Here is a 23,815-nt window from a genome sequence, read left to right as displayed (position 1 = left end):
ATTTCTTTCATACAAACATTGGTTTAATGCTATGTATGATTATGAATTGCACAAATCAATAAGTTTTGATTTGAACAGTAAGTAACTAGATGCAATATTGGTTCTAGTCATTGTGAAATCAGCAGTTAGCTGGGGGATTCAAACCCACAACCTTGTTTGCAAATGCATGTCCTGCAGTCTAACCACTTGACCATGGCTTGCGTTAATTCTGCTTGACATTTCTTTGCTTAGTAAGCAGTTTATCCTTTTGTAGTTTCGATGACGTAACCCTCCTCCCAACCGCCGGTGGGTCGCAACAATGTAAACTTTATAAAAATAATAATGTAATTTTGCCTGGCAACCGGTTTCTGCTTCAAGCAAAACTGTTTTGTGTTTAGCAAGTTTTTGTGCTTACAGGCTTTATGTAGTGTACTGTATCAGATCACAGGTAACATTTTTTTCCCCTTTTTCCTAATACAGCAATATCAGATCAACCTGGAAACCCAATAGCTCCCCACTGCTCAGCGTGGTCGCAGTCCCACTTCAAAACATTCGATGGTAAAATCTACAACTTCCCTGGTGCGTGTCGTTACACCCTAGCCATGGACTGTACATCGTTCACCTTCCGTGTCTCAATCCAAAACGACTTTGAGTGTTTCAACCCGGGATCGGGCGACGTGTGCAACAGAACTGTGGTCATCCTAAACGGTGATGCTACAACACCGGTCTACCTACGCCCAGGGCTCGTTGTCGGACACGGGTCATCGAGCCTCGATCTACCCACAACCTTACATGGTCTTGTGATTGAGAGGGTCGGAGACAGCATCATGGTGACCAGCGGTCTGGGGTATAAGGTTGTTTTTGATGGAGACGAAGCGCTGACGGTTTACATCACGTCTGATGATTTGAGACAGCATACGTGCGGACTGTGTGGAGTATACAATGATAACCCTGATGATGAATTCAAGGGACCTGGTGGCAGGACTTATGACAATGCCTATGACTTTGGCCTTTCATGGAAAGAAGGTATTGTAATTTACTTATAAAGAGGAGATAACTTAAATTGAAATTTGTGTATAATATGGATCTCTGTATATTAGGCCTACATTGGGCTTACTGTTTACCATACTCAGGCTGGTGACAGTTCTGTAGCACGACTTGAGACTGTTCTGTAGACTGTCCTGTAGACACAAGACTGTTCTGCTAAGACATGTCATGGGAATGTTCTGTATACCTAAGAGAGTGAGTGAGTGATTTTGGGGTACAATGCCAAATTGACCTTTTTAAGCAAAAGCAGTGGTAAGATTTTGGGTTGAAGTGGAAGGGGATACATTTTTAGTTAGGATTAGCTATCAACAAATCTAAACTTATTTTGGTTTGACCAAATATACACCAATGTTTGTTTAGCACTGTATGCCTACTCAAAACTTTCCCGAGCTCTGTGAACAAAAGATCACAGGCACATTACTTGGTTGGGATTTGAACCCACGACCTTTGCTATTCTAGCGCAGTGTCTTGCCGACTAGACAACTGAGATTACCTAGTAGCTATAGGCAATCTATTAAAAATATTGTTTTCTTCTGAAATTCAGACGAGGATTGTGATGATGTGCCAGCGCCTACAACCCTCTGCACTCAGATCTTCATCCCGCCTCATCTCGTTCACTTCTACAAAGACTTTATCGACCATGGCAACTTTGTCAAGGCTACCTGTAAAGCACTGGAAGATGATGCTCGTTTTACAAGTTGTCACTCGGTAAGTTTTTTACTCCATCTACGTAGCCAGTTGTCTTAGAGCCACCTTGGGTTGAAATATGCTGGAGAAGACTGACAATTAATGTGGGTTTGAGTCTCGATCTTGACACTTGTGTCCCTGAGCAGGACACTCAACTATTATCTGCTTCTCTCCACCCAGGGGTAAATGGGTACCTTCGAGGGCAGAGATGGTTCTTGTGTTTGATTTAGCTCAGTAGCGCATGTTGGTTGCACAGGCTGTATACTCCCACTGGAGCTGACATGGTGTTACCACAAACCAATTGGTACCTCCACATGCAATGCCTCAAATCCCATAAGTTCTATCTACATGCTACAGGCCCCAACCCTTAGATATAAAGTTTACAATGGGCCAAGATTGATCTAAGTAAAGTGTGATTTCATAAGTCAAATCACTATGGTAATGCTGACAATTTGTTCTTACAATAGCTTTTATTGCTTTGTGAAATCAAGCCCTGGTCTACCCCACCATACACAAACCATGCAATGGAATGTTTGAATTGGTTTTCAATACACAAAACTCGTAATGAAATATTCACATTATTTGTATTTTATTTTCACTCCTAGGTCATTGACGTGACACCATACATAACGGCCTGTCAGAGAGACATGTGTAACTGTATGAACGGACAGGAGGAGTGTTCCTGTAACAGTATGACCGCGTACGCCCAAGAATGCTCACGTAATGGTGTCACACTAGACTGGAGATCAAATGAGTTATGCCGTAAGTAATGCTACGTCTTGTGCTCTTTCCTTTCTTTATACCCACGGGACCACTGGCAGCCCGGCCAGAGTCTAGTTGTCTAATCAATGGGCCAGTAACCCCTACAACTGAACAAGTCATTTGGCAACCTGGTGTTTTCCAAGCACATTCTTTTTAAAACTTACTACTTATTTTTAATTTGTTAGCTGTTTAATTTGAGTTCCAAAGCATCTTGCAAGTCCAACTTAGCAGTTTTTCACTGTTTTCTTGTGAGTCCGATGATTAGTTGAGCCAAAATTTTCACAAGTGTGTTATCTCACACATTAGTGCCGATACTGATCTTAGAAGTTTTACCATTCCTATTTGAGATATGTTGAGAACGCTATAGGAGAACGCTATAGAACGCTATAGGAGATAGAAGTGCACTGTTTGGTGTATAGGTCTACAAGCAAATTTACCCAAATCTATAAGTGTTTGTCTCCACCATATCCCAAAACGTCTTATTATGGTCCACACATTTGAAAATCTTTCCGTTCGTCCTCTTTAGCCTAGACTTGCTCAGCCAACATCGTCTGTCATTCCAATGTAAATCTGTGGGCTTTTGTGTTGTACAAACCCTTTAAAATCTGTCCATACTTCCTCTTTGCATTTAAAGCCTGGACATGCTCAGCGGACACCGTCTATCATTCCTGCGGTACAACCTGCACCCAGATGTGTGGCTCAGCAGTAGGGGACTGTGAAGAGGAGAGATCCGTGGGGTGTATCGAAGGCTGCCAGTGCCCCTCTGACCGCTACCTTAACAGCGACGGTCACTGCGTTAAAGAAGAAGACTGTCCATGTGTTAGCAATGGAGTCGAGTACGAGACAGGATCAACAATCTCTGACGGATGCAATCAGTGGTAAAGTTTCTCAGATTTAGTTTTACATAAGGGTTCGATTTCACAAAGCAATAAAATTCATCGCAAGACTACATGTAATTGTCCCCATTGCCATAGTGATTTGTATTGTGACATCACACTATACTTATTATTGCAAGTACGATTGATTTGCAGTAAAGGTCAATCTTAGCTCTTTTTGAAATCGGCCCAAGGCTTGAAATCCCTTTCTTTTTTTTTTTGACCAAATCACATTATAAAGGGCCCATCTGGATTGTAATTAATAGTATCCAATCTGGATTTTGCAACACCGTTGTGTTTTGCAGACTACTATTCTTGCACCGTCTGATAAAAGTTTAATAAACTCTGTACTTGTCCTTTTTTACTCCTAGCACTTGTGATGGTGGAAAATGGACATGCACAGATAAAGTATGCGAGAGTAAGTATTTAATTCATGCGTTAAGTTTTGTTGTTAGCACTTGTTATGCTGCGGGATGTGTGATAAAGTAAAATAACAAAAAAAATAGCTTCTTTTTATAACATTGATTACTTTGATTGAAGCTTTTTGCTGGGGCACTGGTGCCACACAATGCAAGACGTTGTGTGTACAAGACGCTGTGTGTACAAGACGTTGTGCTGTTGGATGTGTAATTAAATAAAGTAAAAAAACATTACTTGTTCATTTAACATTGATGAATGACTTTGATTAAAGCTGTGTGCTGGCCAGGGGACTGGTGACCCACACTTTAATGCATTGTGTGTCGAGACATTGTTGTGCTGTTGGATGTGTAATTTAATAAAATAACATTATTATCTTTACTTAACTTTGATGGATTACTTTGATTAAAGCTGTGTGCTGGGCTACTGGTGACCCACACTACAAGACTTTTGACGACAAACGCTACGACTTCATGGGCGAGTGTGCGTACCACCTCATCAAAGACTGCTGGAACGACGAGGACACATTTGAAGTCATCGCTGAGAATGCCCCGTGTCATCACCACGGCGCAACGTGCACCAATAAGATAACGGTGAGAAACAACGAAGAGTATGTCACACTGTTTAAGAACCACCGCGTTGCGGCCAACGGTGAGGACGTTGATACACTGCCATACGTTGGGAATGGAATCATGGTGGATAAGCCGACGTCGTTGATCACGGTGGTAAGTTAATAGTTTGTCTTTTTGGTATTCTCACATTATTCCTTGCATAATTCACTCTGAAAGAGACGCCGTAAACCTACCCATCTAAATGTGTGTAATCACATCGCATGACCCACCAGCATTCACTGTGCGTAATTGGTGTATCACATCGCACGACGCCCATACAAATACTGTGCGCAGGTTATCCGCACTCGTACCACTCTCCGCACGCAAGCCTTTCCGCTTGCTACTAAGATAAATGTTCTTTTGATTGATTTATAACAGGTCTCACTTGGCAACGGTTTGGTCATCCGTTGGGATGGAAACAGCCGTGTAGAGGTTGTTGCTCCCCCAACAAAGTTTAACAGAACTTGCGGCTTGTGTGGAACATTCAACAAGCACCAAGCTGATGACTTCTTGACACCCGAGGGTGAGTTTAACTTAGTTGGATTGAAATTTGACTTCTTGATCTAAAGTTTGACTTCGCTTGGATTAAAGCTTTACTTACTTGGATTAATTGGGTTAGGGTCAAAGCAGGGGGCAATTTAATGGCACTGCACTGTGCTTTTGGCCCATAGAATCGTATGCTTTACAGTGGTTGTCAGTGCAGAATTCTGTAATGTGCCATGAATTTGGGTCTCCGTGTTGTTATGCCCTGCCGGCGAAGTTAGCTGAAGGGGCAATAGTGTTTGCCTTACACCTATGTAGCTTTATTTTTTATGAATTATGTTTTGTTGGGTAAAAGTAGCTGGTTTTAACTGCCCTATATAACTGGATTTTATATTGATTGGATTGTTATATCGCAGGAGAGAGAGTGAGCTCTCCCATAGTTTTTGGGAACAGTTGGAAAGCCTCCTTCCCGGGGGATACCTGTCCCGATCTACCCCCCATTGAGGAACCACAGGATGTGTGCGCCATGTTCTCACAGAGACAAATCATCGCTAAGGAGCAGTGCACCAAGCTCTACAATGAACCAGTCTTTCAAGGTGAGTCAGTGTTAATAAAAATAATAATTATAATAATGATAGTAATAATAATAATAATAATAATAATAATAATAATAATAATAATAATAATAATAATAATAATAAAGTGTGTAATGCCCACATATCCACCCTGCTGGTTGTTCAAGGCGCAGTACCAACCATAAACAAGCCGAAAGAGAAAACAGACACAATAAAATTAGTCCTTCAAAATCTGAACAGATTTGAATTTTGTGGTGCAAGTACAAGGTCTAAGATTAAGTGGTAGAGAGTTCAAGATGAAAGAGCACATGAAATAGAATTGTGTGCTCTTCCCTTCTCATGTCACTAGTAATGAGAGTATAAGTACCTTAACTAAGGCCTCCCAACTGAAACATTTTACATTGTTTTTCAATTAGAACCAAGCCATTAAATTTTTGCGACTATTCCAACTACAGCTTGTCACAGAGTTCTGGACCCAGCCCCATACGTGGAGGATTGCCGTTATGACGTGTGTAAAGGCAACGGACACGATGACAACTGTCCTATGTTCAGCCAGTACGCCTCCGACTGTCGACAGAAGGGTGTTGTACTGAAGGATTGGAGGAAGTCTATTTCAGAATGTGGTATGTAGAGTTTTTTTGGTTAATCTACTTGAAAACTTCGGACTTCTTCTACCATTATATCATGTACATGTTAGGTTACACAAAGTGATCTTAAATGAGAAATTATTTCAGAAATATATGTGGTTTGACAGTATTGTATGTTTTGACTCTTGCAGATATCACGTGTGACGTTGATGGCATGTCCTATTCAGAGTGTGCGCCCTCTTGTGGCGCATCCTGCCAATCCATTCATGCGATCGCTAACGGTGCGACCTGTCGCGATGTTTGCGTTGAGGGATGCCACTGTGATAACGGCAAGGTGCTTGGGCCTGGGGGAAACTGCATCCCGGAATCGCAGTGTCCATGTGAGAACAATCATGAATGGTTTGCAAATGGGGAGCTCATCGACGAGGGTTGTGGGACATGGTGAGTATTTTTTGTTCTTTAGCCTAGGCGTTTAAAAAAAACCTTATTAGGTATTACTAACGTAACAAGTCCGGTTAGACTTATATACGACAATGTTAGCACTGTAAACTCTGTGAAAAAAAATTACAGTAATTTTACTTGGTGGGGTTTAAACCCCCGATTCTAGGGCAGTTTCGTACCAACTAGACTTCTGAGATTGCCCAGTAGATAATCCTATTTTTTAGCAGCGGGTACTGCAACAATTTAATTGATATAAAAGATGTTAAATTTGCATCGGGGATAAAGAATATTAACTTTGGATTTACCTATATACTTCAATGTGTGTTAGCACTGTATACTCAGTTCTGTCATTTTCACCTATCCACTTCTCACTGCAGCTCCTGTACCAGCGGTACCTGGCAGTGTGATGATGTCACCTGCCCTCCAATCACCTGCCCGCCACACCAGTTCTACAGTGAGTGTTCCCTCCCTCTTTCCTGCCAGCCGACATGCAAGAACTTCCACAACCCTCCGCCGTTTAACGGTGAATGCCAACCTGCCTGTGAGTGTGACACAAACGCTGGATATGTGTTACACGACGGCGTCTGCACGGCCATCGCTGAGTGTCCGTGCTACTACAAAGGAGAAGTATATGCCCCTCATGAGGAAGTGAAATGCGGGTGTGAAGTTTGGTAAGCGGGTGAATTAAATTATTAATATAGGTGGCGTCAGGGCTCGCCCTTAACACTAGCCCAGTGTACATTGCCTAGTAAAAACTGCTACAGAATAGTAAACACAACCTCTCAACTTGCAAACGACTTGTTTAAAATGCGCATATGTCTTAAGAAGATTAAGATGTGAAATATGCTTTTTTTAAATGTGATAACTTATTTTTGTTTGTTTGAGTATAACTTTATTTGCCTTTTACACTGGTTGTGATTGCTACCTTTAATGCATCAGAAAGATACCTTTATGACAATACATGTACAGATTTAAAATCAGGGCTACTAAAACTTCCTTGGGGCAAGTTAAACTCAGAGTTTATAACCCCCGGTTGGCTACTTAACAAAAGCAAATTTTACAAGTTGTTTTCTGCCCTTTACGCTCTGTTTATTAAATTATTAAATCTCTTTTTTCTGTTTGTCAATAATCCCCCATAAACAGCACCTGTGAGAACGGAGACATGAAATGTGACAATCAGTATTGTGAAGGTATGTAGAGACTTTCGTTTATTAAGACCACATTCCTGCTCACTTTCTTTTCCAAGTTGATCTTTGATGATTTTATTTTGTTACGTAAATTACAAATCGTTTGACATTATATATTCTGGTTTATTTATTTACTGCGTCAGGGGTCGATTTCACAAAGAGTTAGGACTCGTCTTATCTCGAGTTAGGACAAGTAACTCGTCTTAACTTAGGATTAATCTTAAGGTCTGCATGCTACAGTGCAGAGATGGGACTCGTTCTCAGTCCTAAGATTAGTCTTAAGTTAGGAAGAGTTTTGTGAAATCGACGGCTGACATTTTATTATGCATCTGAAAGCAAACATACTTGTGCAAAAAGGGTGTTTTTTTTATTTTTTCATTCTTCTCTGACCAATTGGGTAAAAATTTTCAGAAGCTGTGGCCACATGCAACCGTAGACAAGTAAATCAATTAATAGATGTTAAATTAGCATCGGGGATAAAGAATATTAATTTTTATTTTTTTTTGGTTTTTACCCATACACCGATGTGTGTTAGCACTGTATACTCAGTACTTTCCCGAGTCCTGTGAAAAAATATCACAGGCATGTTACTCGGGTGGGATTCGAACCCACGACCCTTGCAATTCTAGAGCAGATTAAATAACATGTTCATCTCTTTTTTCAATAGGGAGCTGCATAGCCTGGGGTGACCCTCACTACCAGACGTTTGATGGGAAAAAGTACGACTTCCAGGGTGAATGTGACTATGTCCTCGCTACCAACAGCCACTATCCTGAGGCTAGGCAGTTCCATATCCTGGTTGCTAATGTACCGTGTGGATCCGGTGGTGTGACCTGTACTAAAGCTATCACAATGTCTATAGGTAAATATACATCAGAAATAAACATTCATCACTGCAATAGCCTATCTTCATGAAAGTTTGTATAATACTCGGCGCCTTCAATACCTTTCTCCTGAAGACGAGCAGAGTACAGTTCGAAACGTCGAGACCAAACCGGCTCTTTTCAGAGCCAACACTCACTCATAAGAGATTTACTCATGGTTGTACCCGCAAGTTTACTATTTATTTATTAACCTCCGATTATCTACTCCGCGGCAGTAGAATAAAGCAAGACAGTTCTCTAAGAACAACTCTACCTGGCAAGTAGATACACACATGGTGTTACCGCAAACCAAATATACATATTTATTTATTGTTTCTTCTTATTTCTCCACACCATGCAAAGCTTCAAACAATACTTGAGTACCTTGTTTGGTAGATACGTGCGCAATATAAGACTTTGATATTACAAGTGATTCCTCAGGATTTTTCCTGAATTCTGCTTGAGTCTTAAAGTTTTCTTGAGAGAGGTAAAAGGAGGAGACGGTCCACATTGTGTCCAAACCTGTAGTTTCATATTTCTGGTGATTGCATGGAGTTTATAATGTCCCTGATTTGTAGCGTATGGGAGGTTCGGGATCTAGAATTAGGGGTTTCAACATTCTGTCAAATCTCATTCCTTAACCTCCTTCCAAATATTTTCATGTGTTACATAATCAAAAAGCTGGTCTCAAAGCGAGACGATTCAAATGTTTACGACCAAGACCGAGACCTCAGGGTACTGAGGCTAAGACCGGCAAAACCAGTCTCGAGACCTACAACCTTGGTATAGTGTTGTATTTCTGGTGAAGCCAGAAATCTGTTTTCTTTCGGAGCCATAAATTCTGGGCCTACAAGCCATTTTTTATTTCAGAATTTGTAAATATTCGTCAAATCTCATCCCTGACTGTATAGGAACCGGTCCCGAGCAAGAGAAAGTTCGTCTAGTCCGCGGTAGCCCAATTCAAGTTGATACCGGTATCGGTGGACTGACTGAATTCACCATTACTGAATCCGGCTTATATATCTTGGTACACACCAGTATCGGAGTGACACTCATCTGGGATCGAGCCACAAGAATCGAAGTGAAGGTTACCGGTCAACACTTCAACAGTGTAAGTAGAAAATGTTCAACTTGGACAAATCAAAGCAAAGAGTACATGTATGTACCAAGCCTGGAAGTACACGCAGTCAACAGAAAACATGGCCTTCATTTCCCCTTGTCTTGGCCTTGGTGGCCCTAAAAAAGTTTCCAAAACATTCAATTGTGTTAACAGATTTTTTAAACTAAATGCAATATTTTCTTGAAAGATTCAATTCAATAAATACCTCCACTGATTGGTTGCTTTGATTCCAAAGGACAGGTAAATAAAAAAATGTACATGTACCATTAAAATTAAGAGGAATGATGTGGCATTTTCTTTTCTTTTGCGGCCTCATAATACATTGTAAGTGTCTTGGTTTTTTTTGGGTGTAGGTTGGTGGTCTTTGTGGAAACTACAATGACATGCAGGAGGATGACTTCTTACCCCCAGGGGGTGGTATTCCTCTTGTTGACCCTAATGACTTTGGTAACAGCTGGAAGGTAAATATAACACACTATTGACTGCCTAAGAGGGCAGTAGTTTGTCTCTTTTTTTCTAGTTTGTTATCCCTGCCAATCCTCAGGCATGCAACTCTTCCGCTGAATTCCGCGTTTTTTTTTTTTTAATTTTTTAGCCTAATATGCCTGGCAACAATAGTGTACACCTACAATCATGTAAAATAAGCCTAGTACATGCTAACAATGCACCTAAGAGCATAATAAACCTCAACATTTTCTAGGGCAGCATTGTGGGTATCATGTTTGTTTGTTTGTTGGTTTAGATGATCTTCCCATGCAGGGAACTCGGCAAACTCCCACAAGGGGATATAAACACCAAGCTGGCAACAACCAATCTCTCTCACAAACATTGGTTTAACGTCTATGATTGTGAGTTGCACAGATCAAGAAATTGTGATTCAGTAACTAGACGTCAATATTCATTCTAGTCATTGTGAAAATCAGCGGTTGGCTGGGAGATTCGAACTCACAACCTTGTGATTGCAAGTCCTACAGTCTAACCACTTGACCACGGTGACGTTTCGGCTGCCTCGCTCGGCACTTGCGTTGTGTCTTTGAAAATTTTCCTCTTTTTTTTTTCAACGGGCAGTTGCATGCCTGAATCCTATCATACCTTTATTACATTACATGCAGAGAATGATTAATGCTCTGATTAAAGGCAAAGTTTACATAGTTTTTTTAATCGTTTCGATTGCTTTAATTATATAAATTTAAATGTATACAATTAAACTATTTCAAAAAAGTCTCATATTTGAAATATCGCTGAAAATTCGGGGAGATTATATACATGCAGGAACAATAATCCCAAAGGAATTCACTATCTTACATTAGAAGCTTTACTGCATTAAAGTTTTACAGATTCAAATTTTGAGACATAAAAACTGATATTTTTTAACATAACCACTTGACTTCAAAGTGAGATGCTTCTCAAAAAGCTTTTGACCAGTGAAAGATGCTGTAAGCTTCCAATCAAAAGTGTTTATTGCCGTTCATTTGTGATAACCAAACCTTCCCTTTAACTACCTTTCCTAACCAACTATTCATCCAGGTGCATGACTACTGCGGCAAGCCAAGTCCCATCACGGACCCCTGCGTAGAGAACCCACACCGAAAAACCTGGGCCCAGAAGAGATGCAGCATCATCAACTCTGACCTCTTTGCACGGTGCCACCAGTATGTCCCACCTACAACGTACTTCAACAAGTGTGTCTTTGATTCCTGTGGATGTGATTCTGGAGGTGACTGTGAATGCATGTGTACTGCCATCGCCACTTATGCGCAGAAGTGCAACGAGTTTGGCGTACCCATCAAATGGAGGTCGCAAGAACTTTGTCGTAAGTACCAGATGTAACGATATAAACATTGCTGACTTAATCATTCACAAATTAAAAAGAAAAAAAAACATCAGAGGTAAGAGGGAACAATCAAAGGAAGTGAAACAAAAGGAAGAAAAAAAAACTACTGAAAAGCTGTTTGAAACAATTTAAAATTCAATCTGTCTTTAAAAGTGTCTAAGGTGCTACTATCCATTGTATCGCTAATGTGTTATTCTGACCCTTTACAGCCATTCAGTGTGAGGGTTGTCTGACCTACGAGCCTTGCATACCAGTCTGCGAGTCCTCTTGCGAGAACACCCCCTTTGCCCTCCCTAATGGTCTGTGCGTAGACACCTGTGTAGAAGGATGCGCATGCCCACCGGGCACCATACTAGAGAACGACGAATGCGTGGAGGAGTGTAAAGAAGTTCCAACAACCCTCTTGCCCAGCACTGTCCAGCCGACATCCCAGGTATTTCCATATATCCACAAATAAGCCATTTGCACGTTAGATTTCAATATTGTCTGGTGCAATGACATGTTTGATCATAAGTTACCACTTAATTTTGAATTCCTCAGACTATACAGTCAGTTTCAAAGTCACATGAGTCGAGGCATTTTTTTTTGTGCGAGTTGCGTTAGAGACGGTGAACAACCATCATACACAATTCTGAATAGATATATATGGCACAATGGTACCAGGGTCTGCTCATCTGTAGGTTGTTATACAAAGGCTTGCCCCGAACCATTTGACATAGCAACTGTCTCTATAGTCTGAGGGAGTCAAATGTAAGCGGTAACTTGTGATCAGCAAGTCATGTACTAGACATTATTTTTAAATGAGCTTAAAAAGTCTAACTCTCAAAAAATTATATTGATTGCAATTTCAAAGTGTTATTTTTCGTAATGACTATGAACCAATATTCGCAGCAAAGTAGATTATATACATTGTGTTACCGCTAACTGAATATAACCTTTTCTCTTACCTTACATAATAGGCCCCAACTATGACAACCCATATCAAACATAGTCCCACCACATTGCCTCCATCAACCAGAGCCTCAACCACTACACACCCACCGCAGCCAACAACCCCTGCAGAAATCTGTAAGTATCGCTACTTTCTGTCTCAATCCCAAAACCAATTTTCACAGCCTTGATGGAAGTGTCATGTGTCATGTATTTTTTGCCGCTTTAAGAACTTTCGTGAGTGCACCATAACTAGAAGGTTTTATTTTTTGTTTGCTTGAACCCAGTCTGGTCGAAATTTCTCGTTTGAATTTTCTCAAGTTTCCTATTTTACCATATAAATCAAAATTGAAAAAATAATAAAAATTATGTTATTTTGTTTTTTTTAGTGTTTTACCACAAAAAAATGGGCGTATGTTAATGATTATACAGAAATGAATGGTCTCTAATATGTCTAAATGGCTAAGCACAAGTATTTTCTCACTGGTAAACAACTTTATGACTTTATTCCCTGAATGTTAAATCCATCTCTCCTTCACCTGACAAAAACAAAATGAAAGAAATGACAGCAGAAACAAAAGCAAACAAAAAATAGATAAATAAAAATCCGTTTCTCCTTAATTCAGGTGATTGTTGGGGATATGGTGATCCACATTACTTTGACTTCAACGGTGTGGAGTTTGACCACCAGGGACTCTGTACCTATGTCCTTGCCCAGGACAAGAGTAACCCGCCCCAATTCACTGTCCTCCTACACAACGTAGAGTGTGACAGTTTCCCCGGGACGACCTGCCCAAGGGAGGTGGAGGTTATCTACGATGGACATCAGATCAGGATGCTCGCTGAGAAGAATGACTTTGGGGTAAGCTTTTGTTCATCTTGAGCCAGAACTATCCACTAAAATACAATAAAAAAATACAACATCATCGTCTGAGACTCACAGGGCACTCAACCAGAACCACCAAAGAACCTCTTTCTCAGCTTGTCACCTGGTCACCAAAACATGGAATGAGAAATAAGGGAAAACAGAAGCTCAGCTAATGTATAGAGATGTATCATACATCATCATCATCATCTTTTGGCAAAGACTTGCGTTTGTGGCTGCCTCATCCTCAAATTGTAATGTGGGCGCACTCCTGGAGTCCCTGCCATCACCTGGTCTCTTTCAATCGCTGCTCTTCTCAGCTCTCCTACACTTCTAACACTCCACTTTGTGACATTGTCTATCCAGCGCAGCTTAGGGTCCAGCGCAGCTTAGGGTGACCTCTGCCTCAAATTGTACAAGTATGCAGACCATCTATCTGAACTAAAATTTTGAAATAATTTTGATTTTCCTTTCTGACCAATCAGGAATACGAGGTGATTATAAACGGTGATCGCTACACCCCTCCAGTTCTCTCCTTCGACTCCTTCACAGTGGAGATAGCTGGTTTGTACATGCTGTTTGATGCACCTAGCATCGGGCTGCAGGTGCGCTACCTCCCTGTGGATCTACACTACTTTAAGGTGGAGGTGCCTAAAGTAATCTACTATAATAATACGGAGGGACTCTGCGGTAAGTTACCTGCTTATATCAAAATAATTCAATTCAATTCTGTGACAGTTTATAAAATTTACTCTTATGATATTTTTTTTTTTTTTTTTTTTTTTTTAAATTATTTTTGTTAATATTGCCTTTAATTTTCCGTAATGTTCTTAAATATTTACTTAATTTGTATATCGTAAATTTTTTTCACGCAGTTTTATGTTTGCTTTTAATATGTTAGCTTGTTTGCAGGGTCCAAATGGAAACCAGTTATTTTTTACTGATTTGGCTTACCCTGGGTAAATAAAGGAAATAAATAAATAAATAAATAATTCACTAATATTTCCAGACTGTCAAAAACACAGCATTACAGAGTGCATGTACAATGTAACACAGCAAACAGAGTAGTATTTGGTTTATACAGTCAAAGCAAATTAACAGTAGGAGGCCAGTTCGATAAGGCGATGTTTGTAGTAATCAGCGCGTGGGCAGACAGAGACAAGATAAATTGACAAACAGAGGACGTACAAACAGGAACAAAATAACTAACAAATAACAACAGCAACGCTTTATTAACCAAAATGAAAATATGATGTAATATGAAAAGAGCACATGATGATATACCTGGATAAGCACTCCATGTAAAGAAAGCTATGATGCTCGAGGCTTAAGTACCGGGAAAGCACTGAGTGCTTAGACACATCGGTGTGTATGGGTAAATAATAACAAATAATAATAATAACAAATTCTCATATTGCGCATTTCACAATAAACTGTATCAATGCGCTTTACATTAGTCCCCTGGTCATTGGGCCAATAAACATCCCTTTAATCTTTCTCAGCTCCCATAAGGGACAGCCCTGAGCTGCCGTGGCACTCCGAAAGCTTTTTCATTCACAATATCAACCTCTACCGTCGCAGGTACCCATTTATACCCCTGGGTGAAGAGAACCAATAATAGTCAAGTGTCTTGCTCAAGGACACAAGTGTCACGACCGGGATTCGAACTCACACTCCGGTGACTTAGCACCAGAACTTGAGTTCGATACTCTTAACCATTCGGCCGCGCCACTCTACCAAAAACCAAAATTACGATCAAATATTGTCCTACAGGTAATTGTGGTAATCCCGAACCAACTTGCGAGGAGAACGGCACCTGCTGTGATTGGCTTGCTCCGCCCTCTATCCCATCAGAGTGTGGCTGTGATGAAGCTGAACCTACAGAGTGTATACCTGGCCCTGATGTTGTGGAATGGTATGTACAACTCCTTCCTTGCCTGGGCACAATACACCGATCCAGTAGGCTCCGCCCACGACGCACGTGTGAGCAAGAACACGTGAGCCTCTCCAATGCCTTTATGCACAATCTGCCGCGCACGCCAAGCATACGCGCACGCATGTCGGACCTTATTTGTCGACCTTACTTGCGTTGTGGTTGATCAATACGCAATGGGGCGGAGCTAAATGGATCGGTCTATTTCAAAGAGTTGATTAAGCAGAAACGTTGCTATGAAATGAGCAGGATGCCAGTCACAAGTTGTGCATGTGACATGATAGTGTGGCTGGAAACCCTATCCTGGTTAGACAAATTTTTTTGTGCTTAGCAATGTTATCATGCTTAAGCAGCTCTATGTTCTCGTAATTTTCAGTGTAATTACCGTTTTTAAATAAATCTGTTTAAATTATTGTTAATATCTGTATATTGTTGTAATGCGCATCTGTACATATTTTTTTATGAAACTTGCGCATAATAAGTGAATAAATTATTATTGTTATTATTAATATTATTATCATGAAATTGCGCATTGGTGGATGTTTTCCTCCATCCTACAATCTAGAATATCAATAGCATTTGGCACTAATGCTAATAGAAGATAAGTACCCGGATCTCTTAGATGTTTACTTGCGACTAACTGCACTACTAGTGCAGGGTTGTTACTTCTTATATCCTATCTTATATTTTGGAATATAGTCATGTGGTTTTTGTAGCGTTGTTTGTTATTTGACACTAGTTGTTCACACCTATATTATAATATAATTGTAAACAACCTAGTGTCCTTGTCTTTGTAACTGCAATCATTATTATTAATTGTTTATTTTATTGTAATAAAAAAAAAATTTAAAAAAGTTGACACCATTCAGATTTACAAGGTTACAAAGTTAACACACACACAAAAGATTGTTAAGAGAATAGAGATCATGAATTAAATGTTTTATGAACAGAATTATTGAATTAGAAACTCACAATATTTAAAAAAATTTTTTAACCATAGGTGCGACAAATTGTATGAAGATTTATTCAGTGACTGCCACCATGTGGTAGATCCGGAGATGTTCCACAAGAACTGTCTCTACAATGGCTGCTTTGCCAATCAAGTAGACTGCTGGGATTTTGAAGCCTACGTCACTGAGTGTGCCGCAAACGGTGTCTGCATGGACTGGAGGGAAAACGACTTCTGTCGTAAGTTCTTAAGAGTGTTTTCGAGGTGCTGTGACACTAAAAATTGTTGTCGCCATCTTTGTGTTGTCCATTGTCAAACATACAGAGCAAGACTTTGGGGTCAAATTTCATGGCTCTGCTTACCGCTGAAATTCTGTACAGCAATCTCTGCTTTCAAGGCAAGCGCCAAATTTCTGCGCTAGCTGTGTAAGCGTAGAATGCCTAGTAACAGGGAGTACGCAAGTGCGCGAACCAAAATTCCCTGCAAACCTGTCAAATACGCTTGACGTAAGCGCAGAATTCCCTGCGTCCTCAAGTGTAGATTCTATGCTTACTATAAGCAGAGCCAAGAAATGGGCCCTGATTTTTATGATGGTGAAAACAATTATTACTTTGCCATGAAATTGGAGACGGAGTGCTTTCTGCTCTACCAGCCAGGCTTCCTATTGAAGATACCCAAGCCTGCATCTGTATGGACTGTAAAGGGGGTAACCCTGTTGCAGCCCTAGGAGTAGGTGGCAACGGCCACTTGAAAAAAATGTTGATTGCAGCCCACACCATGAAGTGGCCTTCAGGTGTCTGGAGACTTGCATGAATAAAAAGTTTAACATTAAATACAAACTATATGGAAAGGTTTGGGGTAACACCATGTAATGACTATCCCTAAATGAGTTGGGGTGGTTCTGAAAAGAACCGTTCGCATTTTGATCAGTATGCTCTGATCGTCTTCTGCCAAGTATTAAATCCTACTTAAATACAAACTGTTCTTGTTTAACCTCATCAGCATTTGACTGCAAGAGTGATGAGCTTCACTACAGAGAGTGTACTTGCCCGGATGACATCTACACCAGTTGCTTCCCCTGGGACAAAGAACCACATCTATGTGACCAGGATCCTGTCTCTGGCTGCTTCTGCAATGAAGGATCAATGGATGACGGCAGTGGAAATTGCATTCCATGTCGTAAGTATAAAAAATAACTTTAAAAAACCCACTATTACAAAGGAGCGATTCTGTGTACAAGAAGATGAATAAGGAAGTAAACCAGACAAAATAAAAAAATAAAAAAAGTAAGCAATAGAAAACAAACACAAAAGTAGAATACAGAAATTATTTCAACTGCATCTCCAACGATGCTGAAGGTCGAGTTGTATTTGGGACAAAAGGTCTTTTTATAGGTACAGCACGTAGAAACAAGATATTCAGCCCCCAGTTACCGCTTGGTTATTCTGCATTCCTTCCTAAACCATTTTAGAAAAAAGAGGGTAACTCCCCTTCTTCAATTACTTCTACAAAATCTTGATCATAAATCCTTTTTTAATTCCAAAATTTCATACTAACCAAAAGGTTTTCATGTTTTACCCGTAGCTACTGTTATTCCTACCACACCCGTTATTCCTACAACGCCTGTAAGAACAACTACTGTTCCAACGACTCAGCCAGAACCCACAACTGTCACACCCACCACTACCCCTCCTCAACCCGACACAACTCCAGAAGCACCAACAACAGCAGAGTCAACAACTAAGGCCACCACTCCTAAAGAGTCAACGACTCAACCACCACCAGAATCAACAACTCAAGAAGCTGAGTCCACAACGGTTGAGTCTACTATACCAGAATCAACGACTGTTGAATCCACTCCACCAGAGTCAACAACTGTGGAGCCGACTCCACCTGAGTCAACGACTGTGAAATCCACCCAACCACCAACTACAACGTTAACCACAACACTTCCACCAACAACCACACCCACCCCTCCGAAGGAATCCACAACTGTTGAGTCCACACCGCCAGAATCAACAACAGTTGAATCAACTCCCCCAGAATCAACGACTGTGAAATCCACCCTACCAACAACCACAACACTTCCACCAACTGAACCCACAACAGTCAAGTCCACTCCACCAGAATCAACAACTGTGGAGTCCACTCCACCAGAATCCACCACAGTTGAATCCACCCAACCAGAGTCCACAACAGTTGAGTCTACTCAACCTCCAGCAACTACAGTCGTTGAATCTACAACTCGTAAAACATCCACAACACGACCAGTTCCGGAATCAACAACTGTTGAGTCAACCCCACCAGAGTCAACAACTGTCGAGTCCACCCAACCGGAGTCAACTACTGTTAAATCCACCCTACCACCCACTACAGTCGTTGAATCTACAACTCGTAAAACATCCACAACACGACCAGTTCCGGAATCAACAACTGTTGAGTCAACCCCACCAGAGTCAACAACTGTCGAGTCCACCCAACCGGAGTCAACTACTGTTAAATCCACCCTACCACCCACTACAAAACCCGAACCAACAACAGTAAAAGCTACTCCTCCACAACCTACAACTGTCGAGTCCACTCCACCAGAATCAACAACAGTGGAGTCCACTCCGCCAGAGTCCACAACAGTTGAATCTACTCAGCCAGAGTCCACAACTGTTGAATCCACTCCACCATCAACTACAAAGTTAACCACAACACTTCCACCAACTGAACCCACAACAACCAAGTCAACTCCACCTAGATCAACAACTGTGGAATCCACTCCACCAGAATCAACAACTGTGGAGTCTACCCCGCCAGAGTCCACAACTGTCGAATCAACTCCCCCAGAATCCACTACTGCTGAATCAACACAAGAGGTCACAACGATAGAATCCACTCAGGCGTCAACAACCGGAGTCACAACGGTAGAGTACACAACAGCAGAAAGCACTCCTGATGAAGCAACTACCGTAGAGTCAACAACGGAATCACCGACCACTGCGGAAGTCATCGAAAGCACAACGGAACTTTTGCCCGGAACAACCGGTAAGTTGAAAACTTTGTTTACAGTTAAACAACCTAACCCTATCTTGTTGAAAGTTTCAGTACTAGGCCTGGGCTACTAGTCAATTTTTGTTTTACTCAACTAGTTGTTCTCAAATAGTCACGACTTTTACACTAGTCGCTACTATGTGTAATTTTTTTTCAGTAAATACGGTAGAATATAGTAAAATTCAGGCGAAAAGGATTGAGGGATTGTCTCACTGATGTCTGATTGTTTAATGTAACTAAATTATGTTGTTGTGGTTAGTTTTGAGAGACTCGATTGGTTCACCAAGTAGGTAGTCTCGACTAATTTTGTATCATGATTCGGCAACACAATTAACCGAGTAGTTGAGCAGTCGAAAAAATGGTACTCGCGACTCAACTTAGCAATCTACCCCTTTAAAATATGCACATTTTTCATAATGTCTACTAAACAAACTCCTAAATTTCGGTTTCCTTGCAGAATGTGTCCCTGGGGTCCACAAGACCTGCCAGTGGAGTCAGTATCTTGATGATGACGTAAGCAGCGTAACACTCAATCCAAGTTACGAATTCGAGCTGATCCAAGACTTCGTCAACTCCGGTCTCTACGACGACGTCTGCCAAACCCCGGAAGCCATCGAGTGTGTCCTCGCCAGAGATCACAGCATCTCCTACAACATGACCACGCAGGATGTTCAGTGCTCTACGCACCTGGGTTTGACGTGTTTCAACTCTGAAGCTCAAGCGTGTCTCGATTACTCGATACGCATTCAATGCTGCCAACATGAGCGGGTAGTCTGTGGTTCCACGGAGTCTCCGTCAACGACAATTGCGTCAACCGTACCGGAAGAGAGTACGACAGAGTTGTCGACTCTTCCGGCTGAGAGCACAACGGTGGAATCTACCACCCTTGAGCAGGAGACTACCACTGTCCCACCAACAACTACCGTCCCATCTACAACGGAAGTTCAACAGACCACAGGCAAGTATTTACATTGAAGTGTAAAGTCAAAAGTACTTGGGTTATTCCCTTATATGCATTGGGGACACTATTGGTAATAACTCCCCCAAAAAGAGTTTATAGCATAAAAAGAAGCAAAAGAAGGCTGTTGATAGTATTTTGAGAATCGGCTCCCTCTGAAGTAACCTAGTTTTTGAAAAAGAGATAACCAAATGAGCCAAACCCATCAAAGATTTATTATTTCATGCAGATTATGTTTGGATACACCGATTGAGAATACAATGACAAATAATTTGCAAAATGGCCAATAATTTGACAATTATTACCAAACGTGTCAAGCGCCTTTAATGACATCTCATTTTTTCTATTTTATGAAAGACTAATATAAGTAGATCAACATCTAGACACTGCATTTCTTGTCTCCTTGTGAACAACATCACTTCCTGTGATTTCTTAGATTATTTTGGACGCCAAACAGTGTAAGTTGAGATTCATTTTTCTCATTGAATGCCAATTTATCCTTTCAATCAGTGTGTGTACCGCATCATGAATACCGCTGTGAATGGACCCCATTCTACGATGACAGTGACAGCGTACACGGGGAGTTCGAGCTCATCGGAGACCTCCAAGACGCCCATCCAGGAGAAATCTGCGAGAGCCCAGACAACATCGAGTGTGTCCTAAGCTCCAACCACAGCATCAGCGCCGACGAGGTCGGTCAGGATCTCATCTGTCTCCCGGATATCGGTCTCATCTGTCAAGATTTCAACAACGGACAGACTCAGCCGTTTGAGTGTTATGACTACAGCGTGCGGTTTGAGTGCTGTGAGAGTGTGTATATTCCTTGTGGTAGTACGGAAGCTCCCTTGCCTACCACTAAGGTTGTGACAACCAAGAGAATGACCACGCCACCGGAGTCTACGACAGCGGAGAGCACTACCTTGCAGTCCACTACTACGGGTAACTAAACAGCTTGTTACTAGCCTTTGATTTGTAGCCAGCCTTAAGGCCAAATAAAATAAACATCTGTTTAGTGCCTGCAGGGCAATAAAAAAAAGTTACATTTTACTTGTCTCAGACAAAAACATCAACTTTTTAAGAATAGCCCAGCCAGTCATCTTAAAAAATATGTCGGGTGACCATTTTGTATAAAAACAGGAAAAAAGGCCCCGACATTTTATATTTATTTTATTATAAATATTCAAACATATAAACAATGACTACAACTTGTACTGGGACTGTCAAGGTTGTACCAAAGTATAACAAGTCAAATGTGTTAAGTACACAACCAGACCCCTGATGACAACACTAAAAAGATAACTATCGCTTAAAAAAAGGAGCTTGCACTCAAACACTATTAAAACCATACAAATAGCAAATCCAAAACCTTGCAAAATCAGCAACCATTGATTTTCCACTTCTCTTCCCAGAATGCATTGAGACTGTGGAGACCATTTGTGATTGGTCACCGTGGCTGGATGATGACATCAAGGTGGGACCAATGGGAGAGTTTGAGCTGATTTCAACATACCGTGAGGATTATGACATCTGTGATATGCCGAGTAAGATAGAATGCGTCTTGAAGAGTCGGCCAGGAGTTCACTCCAATGAGACCGGTCAGGTAAGGCTATAAAACTAAAGTCCATAAAAGTATTAAAAGCTTTACATTTATGTACTTTCTGTACAAAAGTCCACAGATTTACATTAAACTTACACGATTTAAAGATCAAGGTGGTAGAAAGCTTAACCTAAAATATAATTTGATAAAGTGCTGTAGTTTTAGAGAAATTGTAAAAAGAAAATATATAACTTTTTTTTTTTACATCCAAACAAAGTGAAATGATTCACAAATGCTGTTTACTCTTAATCATGTAAGTTTTTTGTGCCATTATTAAAAAAAGTGATTTCACAAAAGTACACCTTCCCTTTAAGCTATGTGACAATTAATAATAATATTAATAATAAACGGCTTTTACAAAGCGCAAAGTATCTAACAAAAAATACAGTTCAAGGGCGCCAGTTAAAAAGTCAAAAGTTAGAAAATGCCCATTTGAAGAGGTGAGTTTTGAGCTGTCGTTTGAAGATAGAATGCCTGTTTTTTTACGTTAAATATTCTCTCTGTCTCTGCATTCTCTAGGAAGTGACCTGCGACGTCACTGAAGGTCTGGTATGCCTCCATTCAGAACAGACAGATTTCCCGCCATTTTGCTTCGATTACATGATCCGTGTACAGTGTTGCCACGACGTGACGGTACCCTGTTCTCCGGTCACCACTGTCGCCGCTGAATCAACGACGGTACCCACAACTAAACCACAGCCTACAACGGCCGTTCCGACGACAGAGCCGGTGTACACCACAAAACCTGTGTCACCCACGACGGTTCTACCGACTACAGAACCTGTGTCCAGCACCACGAGGAGAATAGCTGAGTCAACCACGCGGACGGTCACTGAAATTCAAGAATCAACTACTCTTTCTGAGTCCACACTCCCTCAGGAATCAACAACTGGTGAGTCAACCACTGAAATTGAAGTTACTACAGGTATAACAGATGTTAAATTTGCATCGGGGATAAAGAATATTTATTCAATTTCATAGCGCTGCTAAGCACAACAATTTGCTGGGCATGAAATTTCTCCCTTGATAAAAACAGGAATGCCAACCAAATTTCCACGGGATTTTCAGGATAAGCAAACAACAGCAGAATACCAGTTAGAAGCAACATGCAACAAATGGAAACTTTGTTGGTAATCCTATTTTCATCAAGGAAGAAATTTTGTGCTAAGCAAATTTTTGTGCTTAGCAGCTCTAATGAACACACTGATGGGTGTTTGCCCTGTATACTCAGTTCTTTCCCGCAGAGTTACTCAGTTCTTTCCAGAGTTCTGTGAAAGAAATCACAGGCATATTACTCAGGTTGGATTCGAACCCATGACCTTTCCAATTCTAGAGCTGTTTCATACCAACTAGACTATCGGTACTGCCTGTTTGTCTTATAATAAATGTTGCACTTTTAACATGCTCCCCATCTCTTTATATCTTTGTATTTTGTATAATATCTGTAAATTGTAATTTATTCTTGGTGTCTATTTTTGCTATGCCTTTCTTGTATGTCTTGTATGGTATCCTTTACGCGGGGAAGACAAGTGATTTATCATAACAATAAATATATCATGACAATAAATGTTTTTTATCTTAATCTTTAATCTAGCTAGAGGGAGTTTGAATACTATGTTTTTAGAAATCAATAGACATCACAGTGCTGATTATAACAACTTTTTTGAATCCAAAACTAGAAATTACATGACGTCGTCTCTCAATAATTATATAAAATATTAAAAAATACATATCATTACACAGAAACACAGCTTATTAACTAGAAGTAGAAATGCACATGATGTTACCATGACAATCATCCATATTCAATATAAATTTATGTTTGGTTTCTATATATAGCTGAGGAACCTACCACTTCCCAAGCGGAGTCAACCACAAAGAAACCCACAACGCATCCCCTTCCATCCACCCAAGCACCAACAACACGTAAGAGATATAACTTGTTAACTTGTCGCTGAAAAAGCGAGGGGAGAGGGGTTGGTTTTTTTAATAAACAATGGCAAAAATTTAAATGTATAATGCTTATAGTTGTCATGTCTTGCTAGTCACTTAGATTCATTATTTATTGATGTGTTT

At 40.6% G+C, this 23,815-nt stretch overlaps 1 protein-coding gene across 3 annotated transcripts in view; it reads left to right on the top strand.

Moving 5' to 3' along the window:
• LOC139949982 (mucin-5B-like) overlaps window positions 1–23,815 on the top strand; it is a 173,162-nt gene that overhangs the window by 10,826 nt on the left and 138,521 nt on the right. For all 3 annotated transcript variants that reach the window (XR_011787603.1, XR_011787602.1, XM_071948595.1), the window contains exons 4-32: window positions 460–1,005; window positions 1,571–1,734; window positions 2,319–2,475; window positions 3,110–3,353; window positions 3,722–3,768; window positions 4,179–4,492; window positions 4,757–4,901; window positions 5,278–5,457; window positions 5,892–6,059; window positions 6,215–6,464; window positions 6,842–7,135; window positions 7,608–7,654; window positions 8,319–8,513; window positions 9,426–9,625; window positions 9,988–10,095; window positions 11,162–11,447; window positions 11,678–11,901; window positions 12,428–12,536; window positions 13,025–13,260; window positions 13,749–13,953; window positions 15,037–15,178; window positions 16,197–16,384; window positions 17,148–17,324; window positions 17,730–19,178; window positions 19,642–20,142; window positions 20,653–21,081; window positions 21,552–21,742; window positions 22,259–22,631; window positions 23,579–23,665. Coding sequence is in view for 1 of the 3 variants with exons in the window: in XM_071948595.1 (XP_071804696.1) it covers window positions 460–1,005; window positions 1,571–1,734; window positions 2,319–2,475; window positions 3,110–3,353; window positions 3,722–3,768; window positions 4,179–4,492; window positions 4,757–4,901; window positions 5,278–5,457; window positions 5,892–6,059; window positions 6,215–6,464; window positions 6,842–7,135; window positions 7,608–7,654; window positions 8,319–8,513; window positions 9,426–9,625; window positions 9,988–10,095; window positions 11,162–11,447; window positions 11,678–11,901; window positions 12,428–12,536; window positions 13,025–13,260; window positions 13,749–13,953; window positions 15,037–15,178; window positions 16,197–16,384; window positions 17,148–17,324; window positions 17,730–19,178; window positions 19,642–20,142; window positions 20,653–21,081; window positions 21,552–21,742; window positions 22,259–22,631; window positions 23,579–23,665 (7,656 nt within the window). In the remaining 2 variants the exon portion in view is untranslated. The remainder of the gene's footprint in view (window positions 1–459; window positions 1,006–1,570; window positions 1,735–2,318; window positions 2,476–3,109; window positions 3,354–3,721; window positions 3,769–4,178; window positions 4,493–4,756; window positions 4,902–5,277; window positions 5,458–5,891; window positions 6,060–6,214; window positions 6,465–6,841; window positions 7,136–7,607; window positions 7,655–8,318; window positions 8,514–9,425; window positions 9,626–9,987; window positions 10,096–11,161; window positions 11,448–11,677; window positions 11,902–12,427; window positions 12,537–13,024; window positions 13,261–13,748; window positions 13,954–15,036; window positions 15,179–16,196; window positions 16,385–17,147; window positions 17,325–17,729; window positions 19,179–19,641; window positions 20,143–20,652; window positions 21,082–21,551; window positions 21,743–22,258; window positions 22,632–23,578; window positions 23,666–23,815) is intronic.

Source organism: Asterias amurensis, chromosome 17 (assembly GCF_032118995.1).
Source record: "Asterias amurensis chromosome 17, ASM3211899v1".
Classification (NCBI taxonomy): Eukaryota; Metazoa; Echinodermata; class Asteroidea; order Forcipulatida; family Asteriidae; genus Asterias; species Asterias amurensis.
This window is presented reverse-complemented; position numbering and strand designations above follow the sequence as displayed.